Source organism: Polypterus senegalus, chromosome 17 (genome assembly GCF_016835505.1).
Source record: "Polypterus senegalus isolate Bchr_013 chromosome 17, ASM1683550v1, whole genome shotgun sequence".
Lineage (NCBI taxonomy): Eukaryota > Metazoa > Chordata > Cladistia > Polypteriformes > Polypteridae > Polypterus > Polypterus senegalus.
In genome coordinates this window covers 40,233,943-40,254,000 of record NC_053170.1, presented here as the reverse complement: position 1 = coordinate 40,254,000, position 20,058 = coordinate 40,233,943, and the positions used below count along the sequence as shown (strand labels likewise).

The following is a 20,058-nucleotide window of genomic DNA, read 5'->3' as shown; positions in this document are numbered from 1 at the left end:
TGTCTCTTAAGACTCAGCATAACTATGTATTTTATATTCAGGGCTGCCTCGGTGTATTATATGCTATTTCAGTAGTCATGTTAACATTTCAATTTCCCCTGTTGTTATGGCAACCTTGTCAATGCGTTGCTGGCAGGTCCAATTATAATAATGGGCTTACGGCCTTTGAAAGTATACCCCAGATGGGTTATGCAGTGGCTAAAGAGAGTAGTTATAACAAGTTAATGGAGTCAAAGGGACAAATCCCAGCTCTGCTTTGTATTTAAGCATAACAGGCTGTTCACGCTAGAGCATGACCACACTCTCTAAGTTTCTTTTTTGTCTATGCTTGGGTTTAATGTTTATAATTACATTTTTTAATGTGGGTATTGTCACTTTGAAATAACAGTTGTATCATCCTGTGAAGAATTATGCCACTAAACTAAAAAATACTGTATAAAGAGCTTTTCACTTAATGAAGACCAGTGTTGCTTACGTCCCGTAGCCTAAGTGGCTCTGCTGACTTGTTTTTGACAAATATTTGTGGACAAAGGAAAGCTTTCTAAAAGAATACCCTGATGCTAGGTAGTTTAAACTGTGCTAACACAGATATCTGAATTTGTCAACAGTATAGTCATTTTAAACAGTATGTTAATATTGATGTAAGTGCAGCTATTTTATATTTATATTTATTTGCATAGGAGGTTCTTTTATCCAAACAGCCTTACAGAAGAGTGCACACAATCAGTAAACATTAGATTCAGTGACTGTTACAGGACAACGACTACAATTTATTTATAGGGCAAGTTTTCATACAAATGATGTAGCTCAAAGTGCTTTACAAGATGAAGAAAGAATAAAGAAAAATATAAAAATAAGATTAGGCAATACTAAGTAACAAACAATAAAGTGAGGTCCCATGGCCAGGGGGACAGAAAAAGCAAAAAACAAAAAAAAAACTCCAGAGGGCTGAAAAAAAAACAAAATCTGCAGGGGTTCAGAGGCCACAAGACCACCCATCCCGCACTGGGCATTCTACTTAAAATAAATAACATAACATAACAAAGTTACAAAAGAAGAGCGATTATTCTTCTCTTTCAGTCAAGTCTTGGGGAAACATTCCTTTTGCAGTTTCCACTATGTAATATTTTATGTAAGACAACATCACTCTCTACCTTCAATCCAAAACTTTAAATATATTAAATATTTTTCAGCTAATTTTAATATTGTTTTTAGACATAATTTGTATAATTTTTACTTCCTGGATTGTATTTAGTGTTTTGGCAATATATTACAAAATAATTATATTGATTTTCACTTCAGTCATCCCTTTCTCTCTCCAAAATAAAAAAAAAAATCTGATTACTTTTTGATTTGATAAGATGAGTAGCATACTGAAATAATATTCATCGAGCTCTTCACCCCTGTATTACCTCTGTGTTAATGGTATTATTTTATCACCCAAAAGAAATTGCCCGAGTTATTAGAGCATGAAAAGACTGAAAAGAAGATTTTAAATGTAATTGCTACCGTGTTTCTTTGAAATTGCCTTGCATCATTTTGATAATGTGTCCAAAGGCTTATCTTGCTGAACTTGTAGTTTTAGAAAATAGAGTACAGAACATGTATTAATTTATTTTACCTATTTGTTTATTTCTTTCTTTATTTATTTTCTCCTGAGATGATGGTTGGCTTTCATTGCCCTCATATATTACTATTAGAGACTGTATTGTTTATTTTATTTGTTAATAATTCTGTATAGTGTTGTATTTAAAAATCTTATGTAAAGGTGGAGCTAATAAAAAGAAATGAAGCTGGAGTTGTTAATGCAAAAACATACTATTATTTAGAGCATCATTTATCACGGCAAAACGAAAAACAAAGAAACATTATCATGTGGAACCATGTGGCATAAGTATTATTTATTTTGTTCAAAGATATTTAAACTTATTTTTATTGATTTTTGAAATCAGACTATTCCGATTTTTCTTCCACATCAAAAAGTCCATACTTGTTAGTTCATCATTCTAAAATGGCCTCATGTTATTGTGGGAGAGAAAGTATCCTGTGAGGGACTGGTACTGCAGTGAGAGTTAATAATAATAATAATCATAATTAATTCCATTTATATAGTGCTTGCTTTTTTTTTTTTTGAGAGTTTCATTATACAGTAAAACCTGCCTATTGGCGGATTTCATTCTCTTAGATTTGTGTATCCGCTATTATAATAGTGTAACCCTTTTCAAGATGCCTGAAGTCTAATTGTGCTTATTGGTGGATAAGGACTTCATTGTGGGCTACAGATTGAGGTGGGGATGGACATAAGAGAGTTGTATTCGCAGCCATGTGCAGCAGAACAACTCTATGTGGCATAGACAGCACATGAAATTAAACAATAACAGGTCTGTGATGCCCTTAGATGTCTGGGGTTGCACGTATGCTACACTGGAAGAGCCATCATCTGTCTATCTGGTGGCGAATGGCACGGGTAAGCCATTGAACCCCATTTCTGATGGGGACTGGGGCTTATAATTGTTCAATGAATTCCTAGTAAGTATAAATCATAAGTCCCTGCCCTGCCCCCTGCATAAGTCCTTTCCCTTTGTACACACTGCTCCTCACTACTTTCATTTGGATAGTTTATTGAGGTCCTTTGATTAGATGAACGCTGGTTGCCTTCAACCTCTGGCAGAGACCCTAGAGATGATTAACCTTGAGTATAAGTAAAAGTTGTAACAAGGTTTCCATAGGTGAACCTGTGGAAGAACCATTACCAAGCCTAAAGAGACTCTGTCCCCAACTCACCAAAGCTAAATTTATTTCTGTAAATCTATGCGTATATATACTTCTTATCATGTAGACCTTAACAGAATGCCTCAAACCCTGCCTTTGTATTTTTATTCTTACCAGCCAGATCATTTAAGTTAAATACTTCTCCTTTCTTATTACATCTATAATTATTCAGAGTACTAGAACATGCATGAGAAAAACATTCATATTTATTTATGTATCATAGACAATATGAACAAAATACAAGCAAAATAATAATAATACAACCTTCCTCATGTTAACCATCCAATACGGTTAGATTACCAGGTGGCTTTCTGTCTTAGTATGCTGATTAGTCTGTGGTTCAAAGTGGTTGAACATGGCCCTTGATCCAGCATGCCATTTGAACAGGGAAGCAGAAATCTCCTAGCGATGGAAAATGGCACAGAGAAAGTAAAACTGTGTATGAACCACAATTTCAAGGAATTCTATGGCCTCTTGATACATCTCTTGAATTAGTAGGTGTGCAATTCTCAATGAAACAACTCCGGTATGACTCAGCCCCATTCCCACCCATGCATTCCACCTTGAGGAGGGAAGGGAAGCCTTCCTGTCTCTTCCATTTCAGCCTTAAAATCCTAGCCATCTGTATTCCCCAAGACCAGCTGTCCTGGCCAGTGAATTTCTGCTTTGGAATTTCAGCTAGCACTACCTGCATGCAGAAATTTTATCATGATCTGGTAAGTAGTAAATGCCCCCCGAGTCCCCAGCCTAAACAAGGTCTGGCTTAGACATATTCCCTGCAATTTAAAATGTATTGTTAGACATTAATAAAAAAAATTAACAAACTATAAATGCTAGATATTGTTCTCCATTACAGCACAGAAGTGGGTGGTGGGTGAGGGTGTGTGATTTGTTATGGTGTGGTCTGGCCAAAGAGTACTTGCTCATGAAAATTTGTCTTCAGGTGAAATGTGTTTGTTGACACCCAATATAGGATTGCATATTGCCCATAACTGCATGTGCTTCACCTCTGATTTCTTAATTTTTTCTTCCACATTCCACAACAATATTGACTGGGACTGTGTAAAAACAGTATGTATGTATGTATGAGTGGCAGTAGTCCCATGTGCTCTCCAAAGCTGGTCACTGCTTTGTGCCTGATACTGCCAACAAAGACTCAAGCCTCCCAGAACTCTATATTAGATTAAATGAACATGTGAATGTTATGTTATGAATGTTAATGTCAGTGGGCAGGAAATTGAATGGAGCCAAAAGAAACATTAAAATATAACTAATGAAACTGTGTATACAATAGGTGCCATGTCATCTAGCACCCTCTAACATAGTAAAAAGGTTTTTTTTTTTATTCAGTAAAGAGTTGCATTACACTACACTCCCTGCTGCCTGCTTCTGTGAACACAAATATTTTTAATTACAGTAATTATTCCTTAACGGCCCACTGCGTTTTTCAGATATCAGCCTAGTATGTTGTACAAAAGGCCAGTTTAAAATCAAAGTACGATTTCAATTTGTAAGGCAGCAGATGCACTCTACAGTGGGGACAATTGCTTGTTGAGACAGTCGGTATAGTATGCTTGATTAATAGTTCATAGTGCAATCTACATACTCTAATAAGAAACAATGTAGAATTAAGCATTCAGGAATAAAGTTTTTCCAGTATCTAAATTTGGAAATCATTGTTTAAGTAGAATATCTTTGTTTAATATAAACATTGAATTTGAGAAAGCTGTAGATTTATTTTTTCCCTTTTTTCTTTCAAAAATAAGCATTATTAGATACTTGCAATGTACTTAAAATTACAAGAACCATTCTGTTATCCAATATAGTTTTCTTACATTTTCATCATTCATTTGACAAAGAATTAATCCTTGAGGAAAAATGTATATTGTAAAGGCTGTTAATGAAATTATTATGTCACTCAGCAATTAAAATTGCATGGGCCTTGTAGTAGTTACATGGATGCCAGTAGGTAAATTGTTTCACTTTATAATTTCTGGTGGCAGTGATTCTCAGGCCTCTCTGATATGCGTCTGTTTTCTAGTAGTATCAGGCCCATGGGGCACTAATGAATTAGTCTATTATGTTGAAGTGAATGTTTCTAAAATGTCCCCAGTTGATCATGAATGCAGTGTGTGTCAACATTTGGCTAGATACGCATTGACACTTTGCCAAATTACAAGGTTGAGCACAGATCAGTGCATACATTCCTCAGCTTGCATATATGCTTATTTCTTGGAAAGATTCAGAAACGATATTCTGACTGTAGTGGTATTAAAATGTTGCAGTGAAAAATAATTGCCATTGTACTTGCTAGGAACAGTTCTACCAATCTACACAACCTAGACCTATTAGTTTTTAAATAAAAGAGTTAATTAAGGAATTTATTTTGTAATTGCCATACATTTCAACAGTGGATTAGTAGAACAATTGTGCTATGTATATTAAATTATCTTATTACATTTTACCATTTAATGTTATGTTTTTCTGATTAGATATTTTAATATAGTGTGTAACTGGAATCCAATGAAAATGCCTATCTTGAAGAATAGTATGGTGGTGCAGTAGCTCCTGCTGCTGCCTCACAAGCCCCTCGAGTCCTGACCAGGTCCTGTCTGTGAATGTTCTACTTTAATTAGATTAAATTAAATAAAGTTTATTAATCCCAAGGGAAAATTCAGATGCATATAGTAGCAGAACCATAAAAAATAAGAATAAAGACTTACAGGACAAATGATACAGCCAGCCAATCGATTGATACATACATACATACATACATACATACATAAATAAATGTATATTGTGCAGAAGTTTCAAAATGAACATAAAGAGTATGTCGTGAGGAGGCACTGAATTATCTGATACCATTGGGCAAAAAATACCCCCAGAGGTGCTGTGCTCCTTAACACACTGTGCTGGAATGAGCCTGTGGCTAAAATTTCTCCAAGGCAGCACCTCCTTGTGGAAGGGATATAGGTGGGTTTTCATGATGGCATCTAATTTTGCCATTGTCCTCTTTTCCACAACAGCTTCCAGCATGTCTAGTGTGATGAAGCAGGCTTTCATAATAGGTTTGTTCATGCATTGTGCATTTTTTGAGCTCAGGTTGCTTCCTCAGGAGACTACAGTGTAGAACACCACTATGGTTACTATAGACTGGTAGAACAATTCCAGCAGCTTGCTGCACAGATCAAGATACCTCAGTCTACTTAGCAAGTATAGTCTGCTCTGGCCTTTCTTATATAGTGCCACTGTGTCATCTGGCAGGTCCAGTTTATTGTTTATGTAAACCCCCAGGTAGATCTGCACCACTTCCGCATCCTCCCACTGGATGGTCTCAGATGCTCCGTGACATGCTGGAATTCCCCCAACAGCTCTTTTGCCTTGCTGATTTTGATTTCCAGGTTGTTCTTCCTGCACCACAAGACAAAGTCTTCCAAAACCTTCCTGTACTCTGACTCGTCACCATTATTAATGAAGCCTATGATGGATTTCTGTAGGTGGCAAGCATTGGTATTGTGCTGGAAATCTGTTGTGTAGAAGGTGAGCATGAAGGGAGACAAGACAGCTCTCAGAGGTGCACTAATATTATGCACCATTTCTGATATACATTCCCTCAGACTTACAAACTGCTGTCTGTGGGACATGTAGTCCATGATGCAAGAGATTGTCTGTTTGTAGTTTTTCTTGGTACTCTTACAAAGACATGTATGCAATCGGCAGCTCTGTATTCCCATGGTGTATTGCAGGTGCATGCATGAGTATGTCACCCATACATTCAGGGATTGTCTGTACCCTACATCCCATTGTGCTGGTTTAGGCACTACAGCTATACTTCTGACTTGTTTCATTGACTGGCAGAACTGCAATATATTGCATCACTGGTTATCAAAGTGTTTTTAACTGAGGACCACCTTCTTAAAGTCATAGACATGGAAGACCACCTATGGCCAACAGCCACTTATTACTGTAAATTCTGCATTACAGTATTCTTTTTACTATGTGTACTAATTCAAAAGATACTGTAAAGACTCAACAAGCTCAAGAAGAGGAGGTGGCACAATGGTTCACATAGTGAGTTAGTATAGCTGTTTATTGGAAAATACTTCCTTAATCTTTAGTGCCTGTAGTACTCTTGCTGTTATACCTTTAGAAGGTGCCCTACGAAAGACAGCAAAAACCCAGCACAGACAGATCTCTGTCAAACATGCACTGCTCCTCAGTATCTTTTTATGTTGTAGGCTAATTCTTGTACTGCTACTCTGTGAGCTACCATGCTGACTCAGTTTTGTTGGTTTTACCTGCAGGTCTCCACTTCTCACTGGGTGACTTTTCTCAGGTCTAGGAGGCCTAATCTGTCCCTATTTGAATCTCTTACCTACCAGGTGCTCGATCCTGTCAATCTAGAAGGAAACTCTGGCTTACAAGATTAACATTCAGACCTTTTTGAGGGTTTCTGCCTCAGACTCCCAAATGATTCATAAAAAGGCCTTGAAAATGGTGTTACTGCACGCAAGCTTGGAAATTGAGTACATTAGAATCAGTGTGCATCAGTCAGCATTTTCGCAGAATTAAAAAATTGCTCTTGAGGTGGACATCAAGATTTAAAAAAAGAGTCCTACATTGTGAAGTAGGTAGGTTGGAAGGGAGAAAGACTGAAATGTCAGAAGAGAGAGAGAGAAAGCAAACACTTGAACCATACTGGATTGGAACGGGAAGGAGTAATATAATAGTAAAAAAAATGTTATCTGCAAGAAGGTAAGACAGAGCGGTCTAAGGACAGTGTCTTAGGGCCATTTCAGGTGACCTTATCTGGAAGAAAGTTCTGTTTTGAAAGATGACTATGTCAGGCAACAAATTTACTATCCAATGCTCATGGGCCACACTTTAAAAACACTGTAGCATACTAATTGCGTATCAGAAATGTAAAAGAATTACAGACAGTATAGTTAATATATAGGGCGGCAACGGTGGCGCAGTGGTAGCGCTGCTGCCTCGCAGTTAGGAGACCCAGGTTTGCTTCCCGGGTCCTCCCTGCATGGAGTTTGCATGTTCTCCCCGTGTCTGCGTGGGTTTCCTCCGGGCGCTCCGGTTTCTTCCCACACTCCAAAGACATGCAGGTTAGGTGGATTGGCGATTCTAAATTGGCCCTAGTGTGTGCTTAGTGTGTGGGTGTGTTTGTGTGTGTCCTGCGGTGAATTGGCGCCCTGCCTTGTGCCCTGTGTTGGCTGGGATTGGCTCCAGCAGACCCCCGTGACCCTGTAGTTAGGATTCAGCGGGTTGGAAAATGGATGGATGGATAGTTAGTATATATACACTGTTATCTAGTCTACCAAAATCATATCCAGCATTCCATTTTCTAAACTAATTACCTCTTTAACAGGATTGTTAGAACACAACCTGGCAAAATCGAGGGTTCAGCAGAAACCAGACTACCACAGTCAGAGCCCATTTACTGTACATACCATCATATATGACTCGAGTTTTGATTCAGTTAATCTAACCTGTCTTTGTGATGTCGCAGTGCAACTGAGTACTATATGCAATGGCATGCCAGTTCTGAAAGAGTAAAAAACACACTCTACTCGTTAGGTGCTGCTATGAAAGGATTATGCATCAAAATAGTGTGTAAAAAATAACCACTAATGGACACATTGCCCTATATTTTTACGTGGCTGGCTCATAGTTTTGGTGAAGTCAATTGTTTTGATGTCCACGAGAGGCCCATATCACTTTACCATAACTGTGGGTCCTCTTCGTAAACATATGGGAAGAACTCAATTCCAGAGATGCTGCTCCTCTGTAGTTACCTACCATGCACTAACAAAAAAGGGACCATAGCAAGCATGACTCCTGCTCTTTTGCCCTCTTCCACTCTTTCCAAGCCCTGACTACACATTGCCAGCCTGACCCACAGATAAAACTCACATGAGGACATGCAGACAAATGTGCAGACTCAGATGGTGATATGGCCAGGAATCAATCCCTGTATATATGAGGTAGAAGTGTTGACCATATGCCAATAGGCCACTGTACAGCATTTATGGTTTTTGTTTATCTACATAAATAAATAGTTAGCTTAACTTAAAGTTCACAGTTAATGGACTTACTTGTAAGTGCTGTATACACTTGTACTATATTCAGATTAATACTGAAATGTGCTATTCATACATGGGCATGAATGACAGCAAATTATGAGCAGTATAACTTGATCTTATTAAGCTGGTATAGCTAAGTTCTGATGCAGTCATATCCTTCCAGTCTCATTATCTGTAAATGATATCAGTCATTGAAATTACCTGCAGAGAGACTTATTAAATGAAAAGCACAATGTAGCTGTAAAAGTCAACTTGAATCTCCGTTTAAAATGCTCATTTGTGCTGCCATTATAGTGCAAATAAGATGACGGTTGTGAACAGCAAGCATTGCTTGCATGCTTAAAACCTCAATGAAGTGTGCAATGTCAAAGGGTCTAATTAAAGTAGATTTTGTTAGCAAAATGTGAGAAGAGGTGAGCAGCCAGGCAGTCAATGGAAAAATACCTTGGATAAATGAAAATGCATTATCATTTTGATTTTTATGTAAGGAAACACTCATAAGGAATTATGTGTAATGTCAGATTTGACTACTGTTGCATGCAGTGTGTCTTACTCTTCATAATATCAAAAGATGACATACACCCCTGAGTCTGATGGGTCTTCAGCTTGTACTGCAGAATCCCAGGGACCTGGAGCCTTTCCCACCCAAAACCTTCCTTAGATGGGATGCTGATCCCACACTAGGCACACTTTTTCACACTATGGGCAAATATCTAAGCGAATATAAGAACAGCATTCACCTCCACACAAATAGTTTTAGGAACGTATTGCATATTACAATATCGTAAAAGATCTTTGTTGATTGTTTTAGAAGATGCAACACAAAGGATTTTGTTTGTTTTAAAATCATTTTGATCTTAATGTTTGGTTTCATTTAATGGTAACAGAAAGCGGAAATACAGCTATGTTTTTTTTCAAGCAGGTGCAAAGGTGAATGGATGGAAAGACTATAGGTTACAGAACAGAATAACATGGTTGCACAGGAACTTATAAACTTCTCAGCCTAAAATTAGCTCTGTTTACAGCTGTGTCTTCTTGAAGCATTCTAGTCTATGGTTTGTATTGTTACCTCAAAATTCCATGCGGATGCACATTATCATCACTGTGGCTACAATCTTATCTGCATGAAATGGACATCAATGGGTTACAGCCCTGACAACGTAGCTGTTAGATGATTTCTCTCTGCTTTGATTACACATTTTATCTTTGGCATTTTCTCTTCTGCCATGTCATTCCACTATATGTGTATTACGGGGGTGGGGGGAGTCAGGCTAAAGTTAGTGTAATAAAAGGCGCTATATTGTGCCTGACCTGGCATAGATTGGGCACGGGAGGCACGTATAAAAAGAAAAGACTTTTTATTTTTCTTCAGCTGGAGAGCACATCTTCCCTGTAATCCCTCCAGCCACAACACATTCCCAAATAAAGCACAAATAAACCACACCAGCACTATTCTCTCTTGCTCCACCACCACCACTCCTCCACAAGCTTAGTCCTCCTCCTCCCGACTCTGGCCGCTGAGTCGTGGTTGCTGCCTCCCTTTTATCAGGCACCCGGAAGTGCTCCAGGTGGCTGATTATCGATATCCGGCTGCACTTCCGGGTAAGGTGAAACCAGTGCTCAAAAGGGGCCAGCCGCTCCTGTTGCAGCACTCCACAGAGCTTCACAGAACTCCAATCCCCATGAAGCCCGTGGAGAATCCGAGGCACCGCTGCAACCCAGGGATGCTGCCATCTAGCGTCCAGGGGGAGATACTGGGCTTCCCACCCTTGTCCCCCTGGCAGATGTGGTGAAGGGGCGTCCAGGCCAGGCATGGGCCCCGGCCATCTGTCACATTAGAAAATGGGATTTATTAGAAAATGGAACGAACCTTAACAAAACTGATGGCGTAATTTCTCCACCCTTCTCAATGCCCTTGTGCTACCTGCCTGGAAGTGCCTGGATTTCAGCAGAATAAAAGGTTTTGTCTTGTCCTCGCAACCACTCGTGCACCCGAGTTATTGTAGAACACTACATACCGAGGGGTACTACAGTCACTAGTGCAAGTTACTATGACTTGCTGGAGACCAATGTGAAGCCTGATATTTGATCCAAGCAGTGGGGACTTCTGTCTCAAGGAGTCCTTTTGCTGCAAGACAATGCCCGCCCGCCCACACACTGCTAAGAATACCAAGGCTTGTCTGGAGAAAGTGAAGTTTGAGGTATTGCCACATCCTCCTTATTCGCCAGATTTGGCACCTTGTGATTTTCACGTTTTTGCACCACTAAAAAAACATCTGGGTGGTCTTCGATTCAAGACAGATGACGACGTGAAGAAAGGCAGTGGATGCAAGTACATTGAGAAGGGTGAAGACTACATGGAGAAATCACATTATCAGTTTTCTTAAGGTTCATTCCATTTTATAACAAATCTCATTTTCTAACTTTAGCTTGACCCCAAGTACCTTCAGGTTCCTCTTCATCACTCTTTGTTATAGAACTCTAAAATCCCTGGAGACTACTCTGCCCACCTGGAATGGAACTGTGGTTTACCAAAACTCTTAGAAAACCACGTCATTTTGCTTTCTCATCTCACCTCTGGTCCATCTGTTGAGCTCACTCTTACATCAATAATAATAAGAAAAAGAAGTTACATTTATATAGCATCTTTAACAATCCCACTGTCGCTTTACAAAAAAAAAGTGAATAAGCAGTGGAGGAAAAAGAGAAGTGTTAAATGCAGAGATAAGTCTTTAAATCAGATTTGAAACTACAGATGAAAGAGCAGTCACCAAGATATCGGGGAAGAGAATTCCAGAGTTTAGTGGCCATGGCTCTGAAGGATCTACTTTCCAAGGTGGAAAGTCTGGTGCAAGGGACAGCAAGTAGATTATGGCTGGAAGACCTGATGGATGTCTTGATGTCCTTGCTAAAATGATCACCATGACATAGTCATTCTAGCCCCCTAATCATCCCCTGTCCCTACTTGGCCAACTATCCCTCTCACCCCTTCACCACCTAACAGCTAATGTGTGGTGAGCTCACTGGTACAAAATGGCTGCAGTAACATCATTCAGGTGAATGCTGAACATTAGTGGTGGTTGAAGTAGTTCTCCATTCACTATTTAAAGTGCTTTGAGTAGTGAGAAAAGTGCTATTTTAATGGAAAGAATTATTATTATTATTAAGATGTGAGAGAGCAAGAAGGAGAGATAGAGATCAAGAGTTCGCTAAGTTAAACAAGATTATGCAGTGACAAGCAAGATTTTTACTCAGCACTGGACTGAACCAATGTATCTGAAAGAGAATAGAGTTGATGTGAGCAGAACGCCTCACATAAATGAGAATTCCAGCTGCAGAGTTCTGAATGTACTGTAGCTTTTGTAAAGACTTTGCAGGAAGGCCAATGAAGAGAGAATTGTAAGAATCAATATGAGACATAATGAAAATATGAACTACAGCAAGACATCCCCTCTCAACACAATTTCCATTTTCCCTTCTACCTGCCTTAAGATACAATACTTCCTTGTATGCTGTTCCCATTCCAGATGGCAGGTAGTAAACTGTCAAACAACGATTTTCTAGTATAATTTTTAAACTGAGGGAAAGTCTTATGAGACATTCTTGAACCAAACTGATAATCCAGTAGCCTAGAATAGTAAGAAAAAGGGTTCATAAAAATATGAAGGAATAAGTACAATCAGGCAGCAACACAAAAGAACAATAAATGGAAAAATAACAAAAACATGAGCCCTCTGGGCCTAACTGTACAAGTAGCAATTTTCTATTTGATCTGTGCTCTTTATAATGAAAGTCAACCATATTGTGATGTAGCCCCTCACTGCCCCATGGCAACCTCAGGAACACATCATACAGACTCCCCTTTTATCCAACTACAGTGGCATTACCTGAAATTGCTTTCGAATAATATATGTTTTTTCACTGTGTAATGAAGTGTACTACATCCACCCTAATAACAGGATAAATGCTTGTTGCTATGTTTCTGTCATATGGCATTTGGTATGGGACATTTAACAGCAGTGATAATGTTTATGAGGTGCCATCTGTTGGAATGAAAAAGCAATACACTTTATTACTACAGACACTACAAAACACATTCTAAAATATGGTTGCACCGCAAATTTTAACCTTGAATACGTCCAACAGAGAGCAACTACCAGACAGAAAGAAATCAGTTTATCTATCCAACTTAATAAAAGGGCATGTGCTTATATGTTTGTCTGTATGGTTACTAGGGTTAGAGAGAAAAAATTTAAAATAGGCAAAGCATGTATAAAAAGATAAAAAAAGATAAAAAATTCTAACAAGTAATGGTCAAAAAATAAGAAAATTTGTCTTATCGGCCTATTGTACGTTGTAGTAATGAAGTCCTTACACCTGCTCAGGCCACGTGAACAAGGTGTATAGCTCTAAATGATACTGATAACACTGCATTGTGGGCAATGGATGAGCAAAAATAATAAATTGATGAGCAGGTCGGGATACCAAAGCCCAACACAGCTAAATTAGAGTCGCTAAATCAGGCCAATGTGGTAGCAATCAATATTGCATTTTACCACCAAATTTAGATATAAGAGTAGTTAGTTCGATGAGCAGTGCTGAGAAAAAGCAATAAAAACATGTGGCTCTTTCTGAAGAGGAAATTGCTGCCGCGAGGGAAAGGATCATGTGTATATTATTATATCAGACTAAATGGACAACAAATGTATCGAATAAAAAACACGGGATCCACGTTTATATCACAGATGTTCAGTAATATAGATGTGTACCACAGTTTGTTGTTCTACAAAACATTTTCTTCCAGTGAGTGTGTTAAAACTATATAAAACACAGATTAATGACATTAATTTTCACCAGTCACAATGTTCAGATACTCATAGCCATTTTATATTTACATGCCCCATTATTAAAATCTCTAGGCCTTATATAAAGATGAGTAGCTGTTCCACAGAAAGCTTGATTTCCTAATTCTTGAAAGTAGACTCATTCATTCTGTAATTTACATAGTTATTTAGGATTTAGGTGTTCCATTTGTGTATCTATGAAATTTTAATCTATTTTCAAAGCAGTAATGGCCAGGATCCTGTTATTCAGGTTTCTGTTTTGAACAAAAGGAGTTCAAATTTAGAGCTAATCCTGCTGTGTGTTTGCTGATTTTGGCACACATATGTGCCCTCAGATTGCACTGCCAGGTGGCTGACTGCTTTCTTTTCACCAAATCAGTGGGTTTTGCTAAAGCACTGAACAGTGGCAGGGTGTCCATTCAGTAGGGGGTCTCTCATGAATAAAGAATACTAATATGCACATTCTCTCCGCCTTTCCCTATTTGTCTATCACCATATTTAACAAAAAATTAGAGCTTAAGTCCAATGCAGTACCTCCCGGGAAGTGCCAGTCATGACCAACAAATTAATAAATGATGCCAGTCCCAAAGGTCACACCGTATACCATTTTACGGATCCCTGGGAACATTTGGCAGCAGTAGAGATAGAATAAAAAGCCTCTTTCATTTACAAATTTGAGGCTTTCCATATTATTATCATTTATTATGAGGGTGGCAAGCTGTTGCTAAGTGTCCCTGAAAAGTGTTTCCATTGCTTAAATTACAGGGGTGTTTGTCATGAATGATGAAAATCAGATCAGATGCTAACCCAAGAACTACCGAATTTATTCAGTGCTGCAGCTAGCTGAAAAGAAATGAATCACTTTAAAGGAAAAAAACAGTTTTTTATGTTGACTGAATCAGGTTTTTGCAACTTCAAATCCTATATTGATTCCAAATGTTAATTACATTTCCTGTTCGTCGCAGTTATGATATGCATGTGCAGATGGATGCACATTAAAGCTCAAGTTAAATCCGACAGTAAAAGTTGAGAAAGGTCTGTGTTGTTCTTTTATAGACTGACATGCACAGAATGCATGAAATCCCTTATCCCCTCTGTAGCTAAGCCGCAAGCAGACCATAATCCCATTGCCTTTTTGTGGAAACACAAAGAGCGCCATGCCTTTTCACAGAGCAACAATCAAGTGCAATTCCTGTGTGCTAAATTAGATCTTTTCTTTCCAAAGGACCTTTATGCACTTGACTTAGAACCATATCGCTACTGTGGAGTTAATGTAACTGGGTTCCGGATTTTGAACACAGACAACCCGCACGTGGTTTCCGTGGTAGAAAAATGGTCTATGGAGCAACTCCAAGCAACACCAAAGCCAGAATCGGGACTTATAGATGGAGTTATGACGGTATGACAGGTGTTTTCTTATAATCTCTTGCTGCCTTTATTAAATACAACTTGCAAACATATACATCAGATGCTGTCTTTGAGAATGTCCTTTTCTTTGTTATATTCTTTTGCCTCAAATGAGTGTGCTGTGCCGATATATAATACACACTTTGCAGAGTGTGAAGCATGTTCTCCTTAATTTTTTTACAATTTAATAATGGGGAATTATACATTATAATTAAACAAATATACTGAAAACAGATTAATGTATCACCAGGAGTCAATTTTTTAAAAAAATTCTTAATTGTTTATAAATAAAGCAGGAAGATGCAATATATAACAGCTTAATTATACAGTAAATAAGCTAAATGTAAAGTTGATATAATTTGTTTTCTAAAGAGGGGGCATCATAGCAGCATAATGGTTACCATGGATGCCTCGCAGCTCCAGCTTTGATGCTCAGCTCAGCCACTGTTTGTGTCGAGTTTTACCATTCTCCCATTGTCTGCTGGGCTTTTCTTTTATTTTTTCTTCAAACATCTAAGTTTGAATGCTGACTCTAAATTGCCCTAACATAACTGCATGTGGTTGTGTGCACGACTGTACCCTGTGATTGACTGGCGTCCCGTCTAGGGTTGATTCCTTGTGCCTACTACTGAAGCAGAAATGTTAGTCATCACATCCCCATCACCCTGCGTACATGGAAAATAGATTATTTCAATCAATCAATCAATCAACATTTATTGATATAGCACATATTCATACAAAAAATGTAGCTCAAAGTGCTTTACAAAATGAATAGAAAAATAGAAGTACACAATAAAAAATAAACATAAGTCAACATTAATTAACATAGAATAAGTAAGGTCCGATGGCCAGGGTGGAAAGAAAAAACAAAAAAAAAACCTCCAAAGGCTGGAGAAAAAAATAAAATCTGTAGGGGTTCCAGACCAAGAGACCGCCCAGTCCCCTCTGGGCAATCTACCTAACATAAGTCAAACAGTCCTCTTTGTATTTAAACATTCCTTCAAACCTACTAATTAGAATGCTGGGTCACGGAGTCAGAGTTTGCAAAATTAATAGCACGTTCCCACATAACAGGTCAATTTAGAGTTATCACTCAAACTAACCTCCTTGTATTTGGGATGTGGAAGAAAACTGAAGTATGTGAACAAAACCCTTGTAGAGTTGCGCAAACTCCTCTTTGAAGGGTTTTGAGTCTGAAACAAATACCTTGAAGCAATGAAGCAACAGCATTAACCCCAACAATTGTGCAAGCCAGAGATGTAACACAGAAAAGGACAAAACAAATCAGTACCCTACATAAGGTAACTTATCAAGTTAAGATTAGCAGAACGCTAAAGTTTAAAAACAAAGAATATTAACCTAGTGTAAAGATTTACATTTAATTTCTACACTTTTATAAAGATTTAGTCATTTAAAAGACACACTCACCAATTTGCTAAACTCATTATGAGAGTATTTTCTCATATCACCTGGAATTCTATCAGTTGAAATAATGTTTCCCTTTACTTCAGACAGATGCTGCTCTGACCTATGATGCTGTTCATATAGTGTCTGTGTCGTATCAACGAGCCCCCCAGATGACTGTCAATTCTTTGCAGTGTCACCGACACAAACCTTGGAGGCTTGGTGGTCGCTTTATGAATTTTATCAAAGAGGTAATTCACTCACTCTATGTTACGTTATGTTTGCTGTTTTTGTGTGCTTCTTTGCTTTTCTTGAAAATGATAATATCTAAAAAAAGGGTACTGGTATTATTTTAAGGAGATACAGACTACATTTTTGAAAAAGAAAAAAAAAAGCCTGCAGTCTTTCTCTGAACAAATGGGAAATCCATGTAAAATATGGTGATATGGAGATTGAATGCTGACCAAACACACATTCAGTTATATATTAGGTATATATATATTGATTTGTGAATGGGAGTTGAGGAAAGCGTTCCTAGAATAATAAATTGTTTAGGGGAAATGCACATAATTGTCTTTTTTATTTTTAAAAAGTCCAGCTTTTCACCTTTAGGGTTTTTTTTTTGGATGCTTATATTTTACGGAGAGCAGCATAGAGATGCAACAACAAAAGTTTATTTCTGGTTGAAATGTTCTCCCTGTGTTCATGTGAGTTTCTGCTACAGGGTCAGGTTTTCTAGTATGAAAGTGCATTGCAAAGATTTATGTGTTATTTCTGCCACCCCTGTTAGAAAGAAGAAATCATTGTAAATGCATAGAAAACATATAGTAAGCATATTTAATCTATTTCAGGGTTGTTGGAGGCTTAAGCATTTTCCTACAGCATTTACCCCAAGGCAGAGTGCCCTTCCATTGCACAACCTACTTACACACACGCACGTAGAGTCTTAAAAATAAAGGTGCCAGAGTGGTTCTTCAGAGTGATGGTATTAGGGAACCATTGCTGCTTCCCAAAAGAGTCTTCCACATGAAGTTTAAAGAAAGATCTTTCAATTATTTAGATCCATAACAGTCCCCAAACCGTAAATGACTGTAAATAGATTGTAACATATTTATAAAATACCAATAAGTTATGATTGTCAAAGGACTCTTCCTGCCCTTGTCCAGTAACACAGGCTATGTCCCAGTTTTCTTAATCTGTTACTGCACTGCTAGGTAGCCTACCATATATTAAATATTTTGGTTTGTTTTTCTGTATATTAGGAAGTGTTTCAAACCTCAAAGAACCAACATCATATTGCTTTATCAAGCAATAGTTACATGAGGAACCACACAACCCAATTAAAGAACCATTATTTTTAAAAGTGTACAGTATGAAGCTAATTTAGAATCACTAGTTATCCTAATACTGTACCTTCCTGTGTGAAGAAAACGAGATTCTAATAAAAAGTACTAATCATTACACCATGGTGCAGTTTCTCAAATGAATACATGGGCTTGACACTATGACCATTTGTTCTGTTTCATAGTTTTAGATAAGTCATAGTCTTCTTCAAAATCTGTAATAGAAAAATTTCAGAAATTTTTTTTTTTTTTACTATTTCTCATTAATAAATTTCCTTAGTCTAATTTGTAGCCAGGGGCCCAAATCCTGTCCCAAGAAGGCACACTCATACACAGTTTGGGTATTTTACTTCACTAGTTAACCTAAAATGTATGTTTTTGGGACCTGGGAAGAAAAAATAATTGTAATACCTGGAAATAAATATATTCAGATGTTAATTACTATACCAATTTATAAAACAAAAAGAGTTTTATTAATAAAATAATGTAGGGTCTCAATTACTCTGTTGATCTCTGCATGAATTACTAACCTTAAGCCTTAAAGCACAGTCTATTTTAGCTCATTAACGTGATGCATGCAAGTAACACAAGGCCGTTGCTGAAAATACTGACGGCTTTGAGTTTGGCTTAAAAAATGGCTTGAATAATAACAGAGGGAATCAGCCTTGTCTTTTATTCCCTTTGAAATAACTATGATTGATTAAAATTGACAAATAAAACTGACTACTAAGAATTATGAATTAGCACTTAAAATATTCTAGACACATTCAACTTGGTACACAAATAATGAATTGCTGCATCGTGCTGTAAATGAATTCGTTAGCAAACAGAGTAAAAAAATGTATGACGTATTGATAATATTAATACGCCTAAGACGTTTAAATAAAGATTTTCTTGCTACAGCAGTGTAACCTTCTGGTCTTCTCAGTATTCCATTTTCAGTGCTTAATATATTACAGTTTTTGTACTACTTAACTGGCCCATTTGAAAAAAATATGCAAATGAAATGCATACACAGAGCTCCAAGTGAAATTAATTTAGTTTTGCCACAGTCACCTTTGGGAAAGAAAGTTGATGGTCTAAATTAATAACTAGGCTGTAAAATACCTGAGATCTCAGAGTTGAATGAAAAATTAAAAGACAGCCAACAATGTTGAAGCTGGACATCACTCTCCTTTGTTTAATTATAATTCTCATGCACCAAACACACGAGTCTTTTGCAGAGTGTAATTTTCATTTGTATATCTTCTACACTTGTTTCATCCATTCTAGTAGTGTATGAAGCTGGAATGTCACCCCTGCAGGACTGGATAGAATGCAGGAGCCAACCCTCAGATGGGATGCCACTCCAACACTGATCAAGTTTACATGCACATCTTTATTTGCTCAAAATTCCTAATGATGGTAGTATGAATGTCACTAACACATGGCAGGAAACCAGAATAACCAGAAAATAAAAACACATCTGGGAATTGATACCTGGTTTTAGGAGTTATGCCTAACACTGCAGCATTAAACACTGTGTAACATATTTATAATTCTAGTCTGTCCTGGAGTATATGGAAGAAACCTTTTTTAGAACTATTCTACTGTATTTCTACTGAAGTATTAAGACAAGCATCTTGTTACTGCTAAGTAATAGACTGCTTCACCGGGTTCAAGTCTCGCTGCTCGTCACATCAAAAGCTTATACCAATCTACTTCACTGAATGCAGCAAAAGAAGGGTGCTTCTGAATGATTGCAGGATTGTTTTCTGTGTTACAAATGTAACTGGCAATCCAATTAAACCTTGGAACAAGATATATGTTCAGCTTAGGAGCTTTATCTGTAAATCAGGACAGAGGTTATAATAGGGTTTATAAGCAACTAAGTGAAAGTGCTTCATGAGGAACAATGGTGGAGATGATTGTTAATTAATCTTGCTCCAGTGGGAGACGATATTGTGACCGCTTCAATGTAAAATGTAATTAAAAGGAAACGTGGCTCAGAGCATTGATTAATGACACCTGGTAACTGCCATCTTTTTTTGTATCCATCTGCAGGCCCAATGGGAAGGACTAACAGGCCGGTTGGTGTTCAACAAGACTAGTGGACTGCGGACTGATTTTGATTTGGACATAATAAGTTTAAAAGAAGATGGGCTTGAAAAGGTACGCCAATTAATAAACTCCTCTAATATGGCCAAGTCTGCA

At 37.7% G+C, this 20,058-nt stretch overlaps 1 protein-coding gene across 3 annotated transcripts in view; it reads left to right on the top strand.

Annotated features, from left to right (window-relative positions):
* LOC120517403 (glutamate receptor ionotropic, kainate 3) overlaps window positions 1–20,058 on the top strand; it is a 511,659-nt gene that overhangs the window by 289,130 nt on the left and 202,471 nt on the right. For all 3 annotated transcript variants that reach the window (XM_039739711.1, XM_039739710.1, XM_039739713.1), the window contains exons 6-8: window positions 14,937–15,110; window positions 16,630–16,773; window positions 19,909–20,016. In XM_039739711.1, the coding sequence (XP_039595645.1) occupies window positions 14,937–15,110; window positions 16,630–16,773; window positions 19,909–20,016 (426 nt within the window). The remainder of the gene's footprint in view (window positions 1–14,936; window positions 15,111–16,629; window positions 16,774–19,908; window positions 20,017–20,058) is intronic.